Source organism: Ascaphus truei, unplaced genomic scaffold (genome assembly GCF_040206685.1).
Source record: "Ascaphus truei isolate aAscTru1 unplaced genomic scaffold, aAscTru1.hap1 HAP1_SCAFFOLD_583, whole genome shotgun sequence".
Lineage (NCBI taxonomy): Eukaryota > Metazoa > Chordata > Amphibia > Anura > Ascaphidae > Ascaphus > Ascaphus truei.
Window position 1 is genome coordinate 44530 of NW_027456915.1, and position 14353 is coordinate 58882.

General features: G+C 54.4%; 1 protein-coding gene across 1 annotated transcript in view; it reads left to right on the forward strand.

The window, feature by feature from the left end:
* Window positions 1-279: 279 nt before the first annotated feature.
* Window positions 280-14353, forward strand: part of RTKN (rhotekin) — a gene marked incomplete at its 3' end in the record, with an annotated part of 162599 nt that continues 148525 nt past the window's right edge. The window contains exons 1-2 of the mRNA XM_075584412.1: window positions 280-1006; window positions 1055-1225. Coding sequence (XP_075440527.1) covers window positions 1097-1225 — 129 coding nt within the window. The remainder of the gene's footprint in view (window positions 1007-1054; window positions 1226-14353) is intronic.

Here is a 14353-nt window from a genome sequence, read left to right on the forward strand (position 1 = left end):
TATCTATATATATATATATATATCAGACAGTACTATACAGTGTATATAAGAGACAGTAGTATACATTAGTATACTGTACGGCATATATATAAGTCCCAGACGTTGTGAAGTCTGTCCCCCCCCCCCCCTCCCCCTCTGCCAGCTGAGCCGCTGTCTGGTTAGAGGATACTGCCCTTTCTGCAATGCTCTGCAGTCTGTGTGTCAGTGTGCAGGGAGGTGACAGTGTCAGTGTGCAGGGAGCTGACAGTGTGCAGGGAGGTGACAGTCAGTGTGCAGGGAGGTGACAGTGTCAGTGTGCAGGGAAGTGACAGTGTGCAGGGAGGTGACAGTGTGCAGGGAGGTGACAGTGACAGTGTGCAGGGAGGTGACAGTGACAGTGTGCAGGGAGGTGACAGTGTGCAGGGAGGTGTCAGTGTGCAGGGAGGTGACAGTGACAGTGTGCAGGGAGGTGACAGTGTGCAGGGAGGTGACAGTGTGCAGGGAGGTGACAGTGTGCAGGGAGGTGACAGTGTGCAGGGAGGTGACAGTGTACAGGGAGGTGACAGTGTCAGTGTGCAGGGAGGTGACAGTGTGCAGGGAGGTGACAGTGTCAGTGTGCAGGGAGGTGACAGTGTCAGTGTGCAGGGAGGTGACAGTGTGCAGGGAGGTGACAGTGTCAGTGTGCAAGGAGGTGACAGTGTCAGTGTACAGGGAGGTGACAGTGTGCAGGGAGGTGACAGTGTGCAGGGAGGTGACAGTGTCAGTGTACAGGGAGGTGACAGTGTGCAGGGAGGTGACAGTGTGCAGGGAGGTGACAGTGTCAGTGTGCAGGGAGGTGACAGTGTCAGTGTGCAGGGAGGTGACAGTGTGCAGGGAGGTGACAGTGTCAGTGTGCAGGGAGGTGACAGTGTCAGTGTGCAGGGAGGTGACAGTGTCAGTGTACAGGGAGGTGACAGTGTGCAGGGAGGTGACAGTGTGCAGGGAGGTGACAGTGTCAGTGTGCAGGGAGGTGACAGTGTGCAGGGAGGTGACAGTGTCAGTGTGCAAGGAGGTGACAGTGTCAGTGTACAGGGAGGTGACAGTGTGCAGGGAGGTGACAGTCTCTGGTGTTGGGGGGATGGTCAGTGCTCAGTCCGGGGGGAAGCGTGGGGACCCCCCTGAGAAGTGGTCAGATATGGAAGACAAGCTGTGGATTCTGCAGGACCTCAACATGCTGTATATCCGACAGATCGCTCTGAGTCTACAGGTACCAGGAGTAATGTCACCCGCTCCCTTCTGTCTGTGTCACTGTGTCACCCTGCGGGGGGAGGGACAGACTCATAGCTCCCTTCTGTCTGTGTCACTGTGTCACCCTGCAGGGGGAGGGGCAGTCTCATAGCTCCCTTCTGTCAGTGTCACTGTGTCACCCTGCGGGGGGAGGGACAGGCTCATAGCTCCCTTCTGTCTGTGTCACTGTGTCACCCTGCAGGGGGAGGGGCAGTCTCATAGCTCCCTTCTGTCTGTGTCACTGTGTCACCCTGCGGGGGGAGGGACAGACTCATAGCTCCCTTCTGTCTGTCTGTGTCACCCTGCGGGGAGAGGGACAGACTCATAGCTCCCTTCTGTCTGTGTCACTGTGTCACCCTGCGGGGGGAGGGACAGTCTCATAGCTCCCTTCTGTCTGTGTCACCCTGCGGGGGGAGGGACAGGCTCATAGCTCCCTTCTGTCTGTGTCACTCTGTCACCCTACGGGGGGAGGGACAGACTCATAGCTCCCTTTTGTCTGTGTCACCCTGCCGGGGGAGGGACAGTCTCATAGCTCCCTTCTGTCTGTGTCACTGTGTCACCCTGCGGGAGGAGGGACAGTCTCATAGCTCCCTTCTGTCTGTGTCACTGTGTCACCCTGCGGGGGGAGGGACAGACTTATAGCTCCCTTCTGTCTGTGTCACTGTGTCACCCTGCGGGGGAGAGACAGACTCATAGCTCCCTTCTGTCTGTGTCACTGTGTCACCCTGCGGGGGGAGGGACAGGCTCATAGCTCCCTTCTGTCTGTGTCACTGTGTCACCCCGCGGGGGGAGGGACAGGCTCATAGCTCCCTTCTGTCTGTGTCACTGTGTCACACTGCGGGGGGAGGGCAGGCTCATAGCTCCCTTCTGTCTGTGTCACTGTGTCACCCTGCGGGGGAGGGACAGTCTCATAGCTCCCTTCTGTCTGTCTGTGTCACCCTGCGGGGGGAGGGACAGACTCATAGCTCCCTTCTGTCTGTCACTGTGTCACCCTGCGGGGGGAGAGACAGGCTCATAGCTCCCTTCTGTCTGTGTCACTGTGTCACCCTGCGGGGGAGGGACAGACTCATAGCCCCCTTCTGTCTGTCACTGTGTCACCCTGCGGGGGGAGAGACAGGCTCATAGCTCCCTTCTGTCTGTGTCACTGTGTCACCCTGCGGGGGAGGGACAGACTCATAGCTCCCTTCTGTCTGTGTCACTGTGTCACCCTGCGGGGGGAGAGACAGGCTCATAGCTCCCTTCTGTCTGTGTCACTGTGTCACCCTGCGGGGGAGGGACAGACTCATAGCTCCCTTCTGTCTGTGTCACTGTGTCACCCTGCGGGGGGAGGGACAGGCTCATAGCTCCCTTCTTTCTGTGTCACTGTGTCACCCTGCGGGGGGAGGGACAGACTCATAGCTCCCTTCTGTCTGTGTCACTGTGTCACCCTGCGGGGGAGGGACAGACTCATAGCTCCGTTCTGTCTGTGTCACTGTGTCACCCTGCGGGGGGAGAGACAGGCTCATAGCTCCCTTCTGTCCGTGTCACTGTGTCACCGTGCGGGGGGAGGGACAGACTCATAGCTCCCTTCTGTCTGTGTCACTGTGTCACCCTGCGGGGGGAGGGACAGACTCATAGCTCCCTTCTGTCTGTGTCACTGTGTCACCCTGCGGGGGGAGGGACAGGCTCATAGCTCCCTTCTGTCTGTGTCACTGTGTCACCCTGCGGGGGAGGGACAGGCTCATAGCTCCCTTCTGTCTGTGTCACTGTGTCACCGTGCGGGGGGAGGGACAGACTCATTGCTCCCTTCTGTCTGTGTCACTGTGTCACCCTGCGGGGGGAGGGACAGACTCATAGCTCCCTTCTGTCTGTGTCACTGTGTCACCCTGCGGGGGGAGGGACAGACTCATAGCTCCCTTCTGCCTGTGGCACTCTGTCACCGTGTGGGGGGAGGGACAGACTCATAGCTCCCTTCTGTCTGTGTCACTGTGTCACCCTGCGGGGGGAGGGACAGTCTCATAGCTCCCTTCTGTCTGTCTGTGTCACCCTGCGGGGGGAGGGACAGTCTCATAGCTCCCTTCTGTCTGTGTCACTGTGTCACCCTGCGGGGGGAGGGACAGACTCATAGCTCCCTTCTGTCTGTGTCACTGTGTCACCCTGCGGGGGGAGGGACAGACTCATAGCTCCCTTCTGTCTGTGTCACTGTGTCACCCTGCGGGGGGAGGGACAGACTCATAGCTCCCTTCTGTCTCTGTCACTGTGTCACCGTGCGGGGGGAGGGACAGACTCATTGCTCCCTTCTGTCTGTGTCACTGTGTCACCCTGCGGGGGGAGAGACAGGCTCATAGCTCCCTTCTGTCTGTGTCACTGTGTCACCCTGCATGGGGAGGGACAGGCTCATAGCTCCCTTCTGCCTGTGGCACTCTGTCACCGTGTGGGGGGAGGGACAGGCTCATAGCTCCCTTCTGTCTGTGTCACTGTGTCACCGTGCGGGGGGAGGGACAGACTCATTGCTCCCTTCTGTCTGTGTCACTGTGTCACCCTGCGGGGGGAGGGACAGACTCATAGCTCCCTTCTGTCTGTGTCACTGTGTCACCCTGCGGGGGGAGGGACAGACTCATAGCTCCCTTCTGTCTGTGTCACTGTGTCACCCTGCGGGGGGAGGGACAGGCTCATAGCTCCCTTCTTTCTGTGTCACTGTGTCACCCTGCGGGGGGAGGGACAGACTCATAGCTCCCTTCTGTCTGTGTCACTGTGTCACCCTGCGGGGGGAGGGACAGACTCATAGCTCCCTTCTGTCTGTGTCACTGTGTCACCCTGCGGGGGGAGGGACAGACTCATAGCTCCCTTCTGTCTGTGTCAACCTGCGGGGGAGGGACAGACTCATAGCTCCCTTCTGTCTGTGTCACTGTGTCACCCTGCGGGGGGAGGGACAGGCTCATAGCTCCCTTCTGTCTGTGTCACTGTGTCACCCTGCAGGGGGAGGGGCAGTCTCATAGCTCCCTTCTGTCTGTGTCACTGTGTCACCCTGCGGGGGGAGGGACAGACTCATAGCTCCCTTCTGTCTGTCTGTGTCACCCTGCGGGGAGAGGGACAGACTCATAGCTCCCTTCTGTCTGTGTCACTGTGTCACCCTGCGGGGGGAGGGACAGTCTCATAGCTCCCTTCTGTCTGTGTCACCCTGCGGGGGGAGGGACAGGCTCATAGCTCCCTTCTGTCTGTGTCACTCTGTCACCCTACGGGGGGAGGGACAGACTCATAGCTCCCTTTTGTCTGTGTCACCCTGCCGGGGGAGGGACAGTCTCATAGCTCCCTTCTGTCTGTGTCACTGTGTCACCCTGCGGGAGGAGGGACAGTCTCATAGCTCCCTTCTGTCTGTGTCACTGTGTCACCCTGCGGGGGGAGGGACAGGCTCATAGCTCCCTTCTGTCTGTGTCACTGTGTCACCCCGCGGGGGGAGGGACAGGCTCATAGCTCCCTTCTGTCTGTGTCACTGTGTCACACTGCGGGGGGAGGGCAGGCTCATAGCTCCCTTCTGTCTGTGTCACTGTGTCACCCTGCGGGGGAGGGACAGTCTCATAGCTCCCTTCTGTCTGTCTGTGTCACCCTGCGGGGGAGGGACAGACTCATAGCTCCCTTCTGTCTGTCACTGTGTCACCCTGCGGGGGGAGAGACAGGCTCATAGCTCCCTTCTGTCTGTGTCACTGTGTCACCCTGCGGGGGAGGGACAGACTCATAGCCCCCTTCTGTCTGTCACTGTGTCACCCTGCGGGGGGAGAGACAGGCTCATAGCTCCCTTCTGTCTGTGTCACTGTGTCACCCTGCGGGGGAGGGACAGACTCATAGCTCCCTTCTGTCTGTGTCACTGTGTCACCCTGCGGGGGGAGGGACAGGCTCATAGCTCCCTTCTTTCTGTGTCACTGTGTCACCCTGCGGGGGGAGGGACAGACTCATAGCTCCCTTCTGTCTGTGTCACTGTGTCACCCTGCGGGGGGAGGGACAGACTCATAGCTCCCTTCTGTCTGTGTCACTGTGTCACCCTGCGGGGGGAGGGACAGACTCATAGCTCCCTTCTGTCTGTGTCACTGTGTCACCCTGCGGGGGGAGGGACAGGCTCATAGCTCCCTTCTTTCTGTGTCACTGTGTCACCCTGCGGGGGGAGGGACAGGCTCATAGCCTCCTTCTGTCTGTGTCACTGTGTCACCCTGCGGGGGGAGGGACAGGCTCATAGCTCCCTTCTGTCTGTGTCACTGTGTCACCCTGCGGGGGGAGGGACAGGCTCATAGCTCCCTTCTGTCTGTGTCACTGTGTCACCCTGCGGGGGGAGGGACAGACTCATAGCTCCCTTCTGTCTGTGTCACTGTGTCACCCTGCGGGGGGAGGGACAGGCTCATAGCTCCCTTCTGTCTGTGTCACTGTGTCACCCTGCGGGGGGAGGGACAGACTCATAGCTCCCTTCTGTCTGTGTCACTGTGTCACCCTGCGGGGGGAGGGACAGGCTCATAGCTCCCTTCTGTCTGTGTCACTGTGTCACCCTGCGGGGGGAGGGACAGGCTCATAGCTCCCTTCTGTCTGTGTCACTGTGTCACCCTGCGGGGGGAGGGACAGACTCATAGCTCCCTTCTGTCTGTGTCACTGTGTCACCCTGCGGGGGGAGGGACAGACTCATAGCTCCCTTCTGTCTGTGTCACTGTTTCACCCTGTGGGGGGAGGGACAGACTCATAGCTCCCTTCTGTCTGTGTCACTGTGTCACCCTGCGGGGGGAGGGACAGGCTCATAGCTCCCTTCTGTCTGTGTCACTGTGTCACCCTGCGGGGGGAGGGACAGACTCATAGCTCCCTTCTGTCTGTGTCACTGTGTCACCCTGCGGGGAGAGGGACAGACTCATAGCTCCCTTCTGTCTGTGTCACTGTGTCACCCTGCGGGGGGGAGGGACAGGCTCATAGCTCCCTTCTGCCTGTGTCACTGTGTCACCCTGCGGGGGGAGGGACAGTCTCATAGCTCCCTTCTGCCTGTGTCACTGTGTCACCCTGCGGGGGGAGGGACAGTCTCATAGCTCCCTTCTGTCTGTGTCACTGTGTCACCCTGCGGGGGGAGGGACAGGCTCATAGCTCCCTTCTGTCTGTGTCACTGTGTCACCCTGCGGGGGGAGGGACAGGCTCATAGCTCCCTTCTGTCTGTGTCACTGTGTCACCCTGCGGGGGGAGGGACAGGCTCATAGCCCCCTTCTGTCTGTGTCACTGTGTCACCCTGCGGGGGGAGGGACAGACACATAGCTCCCTTCTGCCTGTTTTATTTATATTTATTTATAAAAATGTTTTTACCAGGAAGTAATACATTGAGATTCCGCCTTTTTGGGGCGACGCAGATATAGAGTTAAGGTCTTCAAATGAATGCAGCTGTGATTTCAGAAAGTGCGTCCGTTCACGTCGCCATCGTGCTGCTCGGTAACATGTCTCGCAACTGGACTATCTGACGCATGTTTCATGCAATTAACGTGTTCCAGAATACGCCTGCGTAACTGTCGCGTGGTTTTACCCACGTACCTCTTCCCACAAATACATGTGATGAGACAGATAACATTCGTGGTATGACAGTTAATGAATGTGTCAACTGACAAAGATGGAGTGTGATCATGATTGACCAATGTTTTGGCGGGAGAGACATGTTTACCGGCCTCACAGCCCTGGTGGCATTAATACGTCCCATTAACGGGAGCGGTAAGCCAATTAGAGGTTTTCGGGCACTGAAGGGGACTGTGAACAAATGGCCCCGTAAATTTCTAGATCGTCTACTAATGATCATTGGAGTGGGCCCCAAACCTCTTTGAGGTCTAGATCAGAAAGCAGAAGATGCCAATGTCAATAGAAAATGCGTTTGATTGCCCACCATCTTTTATTATATGTACCGATGCACCTTATAGTTTTGTCAACTTTCTCAGGAGTGTTATTAGACAGTAGATCGTCCCTATTGCTATTTAGTGCGCGATGGTAGGATCGCTTGAGGGTTTTGATATTGTAACCATGAACCACTAAATGATCCCTCAGCTCTTTAGATTGGATCTTGAATTCTTGCAGAGTAAAACAGTTCCTTCTTAAACGAAGGTACTGTCCTGTTGGTGTTCCTGCCACTTGGTTAGAGGGATGTTGGCTCTGTGCCAAAAGAAGGCTATTGGTACTGTAGCCTTGCTTTTCCTGAATACCTTCGTTTGAATATTTATTTCGGGATCGACATAGATGTTCAGATCTAGAAAGGTAATTGATGTTTGACTGGTTTCAGTGGTTAATCTCAAATTAAGATCATTGTTATTAAGCCGCTCAACAAATTCAAAGAATAGTGCAGTGGGACATTTCCACAAAATAAGAATGTCATCTATGTACCAGATCCATGTATCAATGTGTTCAGTATACATAGACAACTCATCACGAAATACATAAGTATATTCCCACCAGCCAAGGTACAGATTTGCATAGGTTGGCGCACATGCGGTGCCCATGGCTGTACCTTGAATCTAGTGGTAATAACTTCCATCAAGCACAAAATACTTGTGTGTTAACACATATTTTAGGAGGTCTAGAGTGAATTGATTGTGTCTAGCAAATCTGCAATCCCTGGTCGACCAGAAATGAACAACTGTTTCAAGTCCATTATGTGGCGAGCATTGTGTCTGGGATGACAGTAATGCCACTAAGTCTATTCAAAGTGTCTCTAGTATCTTGAACATACGATGGTAAACTGGCGACAACATTTTGTAAACTTTGTCAACATAGACACTACAGCCCTCAGTAAGGCAGTTATTCCCAGAGACAATGGGTCCACCAGGTGGGAGCTGTTGATTTGTATGTACTTCGGTAGACTATAGAAAGTCGCTACAGTTGCTGCTTTTGGAAGCATGAAGTCATATTCCCGTCTACTGATTAGTTCGGCATCCTGACCTCTCTGCCGGACGGTCGATAGTTCGTTTTTATATTGGGATGTTGGGCCTCTGTCATGAACACTATAACCATTTTTGTCACCCAGAAGTCTCTTATTTTCATCGGTAACCTAAATAACACTATTTCTGCCTTAATCAGACGGTTTCATGGTAGAGGCGGTGTTTGTCACTAGTTCTTTCAAACCATTTCTCGTCATTGGCTGTTAGATCATTTTTAGACTTATATTGGGACGGTTGGGCTTCCAAATCTCTGGTGACACATAATAATAATAATAATAATAATAATAATAGCATGTTCTAGTAAAGCGCTGGGGTGATATGTCCAATTAAGTATTCACACTTATTCAGATGTATTTTATATTTGTGACTATATGATGCATTGTTTATTATCTATAAATGAGGGTATTCAGTGATGAATTAAAGTGTCCAGTGATTTATTGACCCCGCTACTCTTTTGATGTAATCCTCAGCAGCTCCTTTGAGTTTGGATACTTTGGGTTTGGATACTTTGGGTTTGGATACTTTGGGTTTGGATTCTTTGGTTTGGATTCTTTGGGTTTGGATACTTTGGGTTTGGATACTTTGGGTTTGGACACTTTGGGTTTGGACACTTTGGGTTTGGACACTTTGCGTTTGGACACTTTGCGTTTGGACACTTTGGGTTTGGACACTTTGGGTTTGGACACTTTGGGTTTGGACACTTTGGGTTTGGACACTTTGGGTTTGGACACTTTGGGTTTGGATACTTTGGGTTTGGAAGCGCTATTTGGGGCCTCCTGGCCCTTTCATAGTGTTTTTGTTGCTGCCAAAGTTTTCTATCTTTTTACGCATGCGCAATACACTGCAGCTTCACTACTATGACTATCTGCACGCGCATGCGCAATGTGCTGCAGCTTCACTACTATGACTACTATGGCTATCTGCTCGCTCAAGCGCAATGTGTGGTTAACAAAAGGCAAAACTGCCCCTGACGAAGCTCCATGGTTGGAGGGAACGTGCGTCGGGCACGTTAATTACGCCATCAGACACACAGCTATGGGTCTGCTGTAATGTGGCACGGCGGGATGACGTACTTTTTGAGATATGTAGCGGTATATTGAGATAGGTTCAGGCCAGCTCTCCTCCTGCTATACTACATTAGATTGTTACATTACTGTGAGTTATAGGGAACTGGGGTAGCCGTTGTGAATGGAGCTGCTATGTATTAGCCAGTTCTTGCCTACATTGTTACTATTTAGTGTGTAGCTTTCTCTGTGTCTCTAGTTAGCAGTGTTACAATCTGATACACAGTCACTCCCATTTCAGATGATTGATCATCCTAATAGTCCTCTGAATATAAATATATATATATATATATATATATATATATATATATATATATATGGTTAACAGCATACTGTTGCATTTTCCATAATGTTGGTGGTGATTGCAGATCTTTGCATTAGCACATTTACTTTTACAGAGGGTTGACCTTATCCTCTGAACTCCCAATAACATCACCCCTCCATAGTGGCTATATGCCCTATTACAGTACTTTTTGACCACGATTTGTGGTCATGTTATTATCTCAATATTCTTGGGATTCTTGTGACCTTCTCAGCACCCATACCGCGTCGCAGCAGTAATACACGTGTATGTATGTATGTCTTTATATAGCACCATTAATGTACATAGCGCGTCACAGCAGTAATACACGTGACAATCATACAAATAACACATAAAGGGGAGAAGTTCTTCAGACATAAAAGTAACATTTAGGAAGAGGAGTCCGTGCCCCGAGGAGCTTAGAGTCTAATTGTTAGGTAGGGAGAACGTACAGAGACAGTAGGAGGGAGTTCTGGTAAGTGCGTCTGCAGGGGGCCAAGCTTTGTGTCATGTGTCCAGAATGTTCACAGTGCTATTCATATGCTTCTTTAAGCAAGTGTGTCTTAAGGTGGGTCTTAAAGGTGGATAGAGAGGGTGTTAGTCGGGTACTGAGGGGGAAGGGCATTCCAGAGGTGTGGGGCAGTCAGTGAAAAAGGTTTAAGGCGGGAGAGGGCTTTAGATACAAAGGGGGTAGAAAGAAGACATCCTTGAGCAGAACGCAGAGTCGGGGTGGTGCATAGCGAGAAATTAGGGCTGAGATGTAAGGAGGGGCAGAAGAGTGTAAAGCTTTAAAAGTGAGGAGGAGAATTGAGTGTGAGATGCGGGATTTGATCGGAAGCCAGGATAGAGATTTCAGGAGGGGAGAGGCTGAGACAGATCTAGGAAAGAGTAGAGGGATTCTGGCAGCAGCGTTTAGGATAGATTGTAGGGGAGACAGGTGAGAGGCAGGAAGGCCGGACAGCAGGAGGTTACAGTAATCAAGACGGGAGAGAATGAGGGTCTGTGTCAGAGTTTTAGAAGTGAAGCAACAGAGGAAGGGAGAGAGAAGGGGGAAGAACTAGAGAGGGAGAGAGAGAAGGGGGGGAGAATTAGAGAGGGAGTGAGAGAAGGGGGGAGAACTAGAGAGGGAGAGAAAGAAGGGGGGGAACTAGAGAGGGAGAGAGAGAAGGGGGGAGAACTAGAGAGGGAGAGAGAAGGGGGAAGAACTAGAGAGGGAGAGAGAGAAGGGGGAAGAACTAGAGAGGGAGAGTGTGACAGGGTAAATAAAAGCCACCAGTTATATGCCTGGAAAACCTATGTCTAGTCTGCAATGCAGCACTGACTAGGTTAACTTCATCTGGGAACCTCAGGACAATTAGTTGGATCCCAGCTGCCTTATCAAGGTGTGTTAAAACCAAGGCTGTAGACACATGGAGGCTGTTGGTTGAGGAGAGAGGAGTAAGCTGCTGAGAGATTTCCTGATACAAGGTCTGATTAGCAAAGTAGATGAATTGTGAACTGTCTGTCCCCTGCATAGAAAAAGGGTAACTGCCTGATTTATACACTGTCTGTTGAAGAAAAGCCATTTTTCTTTTGTTGCTGATGAAAAGCTATTTTTCTTTTGTGTGCTGTATATCTTTTAAGGCTAAATAAATAAGCCTTGTCAAGAAACCCGCGTGTGTAGTTGCATGTACCCTGCAACAGAGAGAGAGAAGGGGGGAGAACTAGAGAGGGAGAGAGAGAAGGGGGGAGAACTAGGGGGAGAGAGAGAAGGGGGGAGAACTAGGGAGAGAGAGAGAAGTGGGGAGAACTAGGGAGAGAGAGAGAAGGGGGGAGAACTAGGGAGAGAGAGAGAAGGGGGGAGAACTAGAGAGGGAGAGAGAGAGAAGGGGGGAGAACTAGAGAGGGAGAGAGAGAGACGGGGGGAGAACTAGAGAGGGAGAGAGAGAGAAGGGGGGAGAACTAGAGAGGGAGAGAGAATTGTTCTCTCCCAGATTGCTAGCTCTTCAGCCCGGGATTGGCGCTCCGGCCTCTCTGCCTTTAATGGCGCAGTTTGTGATGGGGATTGAACATGGTGAGGAGGCCCCAGAATATCGGGAGGAGGCCCCAGAATATCGGGAGGAGGCCCCAGAATATCGGGAGGAGGCCCCAGAATATCGGGAGGAGGCCCCAGAATATCGGGAGGAGGCCCCAGAATATCGGGAGGAGGCCCCAGAATATCGGGAGGAGGCCCCAGAATATCGGGAGGAGGCCCCAGAATATCGGGACCGGTTTCCTCTGGGAAACTCTATTCCACATCACTCTATTACCCAGAGTAATAGGAGCGTTGAGTTACTGAGCGCTCTCTGTAGGGGGGACGGTGAGTTACTGAGCGCTCTCTGTAGGGGGGACGGTGAGTTACTGAGCGCTCTCTGTAGGGGGGACGGTGAGTTACTGAGCGCTCTCTGTAGGGGGGACGGTGAGTTACTGAGCGCTCGCTGTAGGGGGGACGGTGAGTTACTGAGCGCTCTCTGTAGGGGGGACGGTGAGTTACTGAGCGCTCTCTGTAGGGGGGGCGGTGAGTTACTGAGCGCTGCCTGTAGGGGGGGACGTTGTGTAGCTGAGCGCTCTCTGTAGGGGGGACGGTGAGTTACTGAGCGCTCTCCGCAGGGGGGGACGTTGTGTAGCTGAGCGCTCCCTGTAGGGGGGGACGTTGTGTAGCTGAGCGCTCTCTGTAGGGGGGGCGGTGAGTTACTGAGCGCTCCCTGTAGGGGGGGACGTTGTGTAGCTGAGCGCTCTCTCTAGGGGGGACGGTGAGTTACTGAGCGCTCCCTGTAGGGGGGACGGTGAGTTACTGAGCGCTCTCTGTAGGGGGGACGTTGTGTAGCTGAGCGCTCTCTGTAGGGGGGACGTTGTGTAGCTGAGCGCTCTCTGTAGGGGGGGCGGTGAGTTACTAAGCGCTCTCTGTAGGGGGGGACGTTGTGTAGCTGAGCGCTCTCTCTAGGGGGGACGGTGAGTTACTGAGCGCTCCCTGTAGGGGGGACGTTGTGTAGCTGAGCGCTCTCTGTAGGGGGGGACAGTGAGTTACTGAGCGCTCTCTGTAGGGGGGACGTTGTGTAGCTGAGCGCTCTCTGTAGGGGGGACGTTGTGTAGCTGAGCGCTCCCTGTAGGGGGGACGTTGTGTAGCTGAGCGCTCCCTGTAGGGGGGACGTTGTGTAGCTGAGCGCTCTCTCTAGGGGGGACGGTGAGTTACTGAGCGCTCTCTGTAGGGGGGACGGTGAGTTACTGAGCGCTCTCTGTAGGGGGGACGTTGTGTAGCTGAGCGCTCTCTCTAGGGGGGACGTTGTGTAGCTGAGCGCTCTCTGTAGGGGGGGACGGTGAGTTACTGAGCGCTCTCTCTAGGGGGGACGTTGAGTTACTGAGCGCTCCCTGTAGGGGGCGGTGAGTTACTGAGCGCTCTCTGTAGGGGGGGCGGTGAGTTACTGAGCGCTCTCTGTAGGGGGGACGGTGAGTTACTGAGCGCTCTCTGTAGGGGGGACGGTGAGTTACTGAGCGCTCTCTGTAGGGGGGACGGTGAGTTACTGAGCGCTCTCTGTAGGGGGGACGGTGAGTTACTGAGCGCTCTCTCTAGGGGGGACGTTGAGTTACTGAGCGCTCCCTGTAGGGGGCGGTGAGTTACTGAGCGCTCTCTGTAGGGGGGGCGGTGAGTTACTGAGCGCTCTCTGTAGGGGGGACGGTGAGTTACTGAGCGCTCTCTGTAGGGGGGACGGTGAGTTACTGAGCGCTCTCTGTAGGGGGGACGGTGAGTTACTGAGCGCTCTCTGTAGGGGGGACGGTGAGTTACTGAGCGCTCTCTGTAGGGGGGACGGTGAGTTACTGAGCGCTCTCTGTAGGGGGGACGGTGAGTTACTGAGCGCTCTCTGTAGGGGGGGCGGTGAGTTACTGAGCGCTCCCTGTAGGGGGGGACGTTGTGTAGCTGAGCGCTCTCTGTAGGGGGGACGGTGAGTTACTGAGCGCTCTCCGCAGGGGGGGACGTTGTGTAGCTGAGCGCTCCCTGTAGGGGGGGACGTTGTGTAGCTGAGCGCTCTCTGTAGGGGGGGCGGTGAGTTACTGAGCGCTCCCTGTAGGGGGGGACGTTGTGTAGCTGAGCGCTCTCTCTAGGGGGGACGGTGAGTTACTGAGCGCTCCCTGTAGGGGGGACGGTGAGTTACTGAGCGCTCTCTGTAGGGGGGACGTTGTGTAGCTGAGCGCTCTCTGTAGGGGGGACGTTGTGTAGCTGAGCGCTCTCTGTAGGGGGGGCGGTGAGTTACTAAGCGCTCTCTGTAGGGGGGGACGTTGTGTAGCTGAGCGCTCTCTCTAGGGGGGACGGTGAGTTACTGAGCGCTCCCTGTAGGGGGGACGTTGTGTAGCTGAGCGCTCTCTGTAGGGGGGGACGGTGAGTTACTGAGCGCTCTCTGTAGGGGGGACGTTGTGTAGCTGAGCGCTCTCTGTAGGGGGGACGTTGTGTAGCTGAGCGCTCCCTGTAGGGGGGACGTTGTGTAGCTGAGCGCTCCCTGTAGGGGGGACGTTGTGTAGCTGAGCGCTCTCTCTAGGGGGGACGGTGAGTTACTGAGCGCTCTCTGTAGGGGGGACGGTGAGTTACTGAGCGCTCTCTGTAGGGGGGACGTTGTGTAGCTGAGCGCTCTCTCTAGGGGGGACGTTGTGTAGCTGAGCGCTCTCTGTAGGGGGGGACGGTGAGTTACTGAGCGCTCTCTCTAGGGGGGACGTTGAGTTACTGAGCGCTCCTGTAGGGGGCGGTGAGTTACTGAGCGCTCTCTGTAGGGGGGGCGGTGAGTTACTGAGCGCTCTCTGTAGGGGGGGACGGTGAGTTA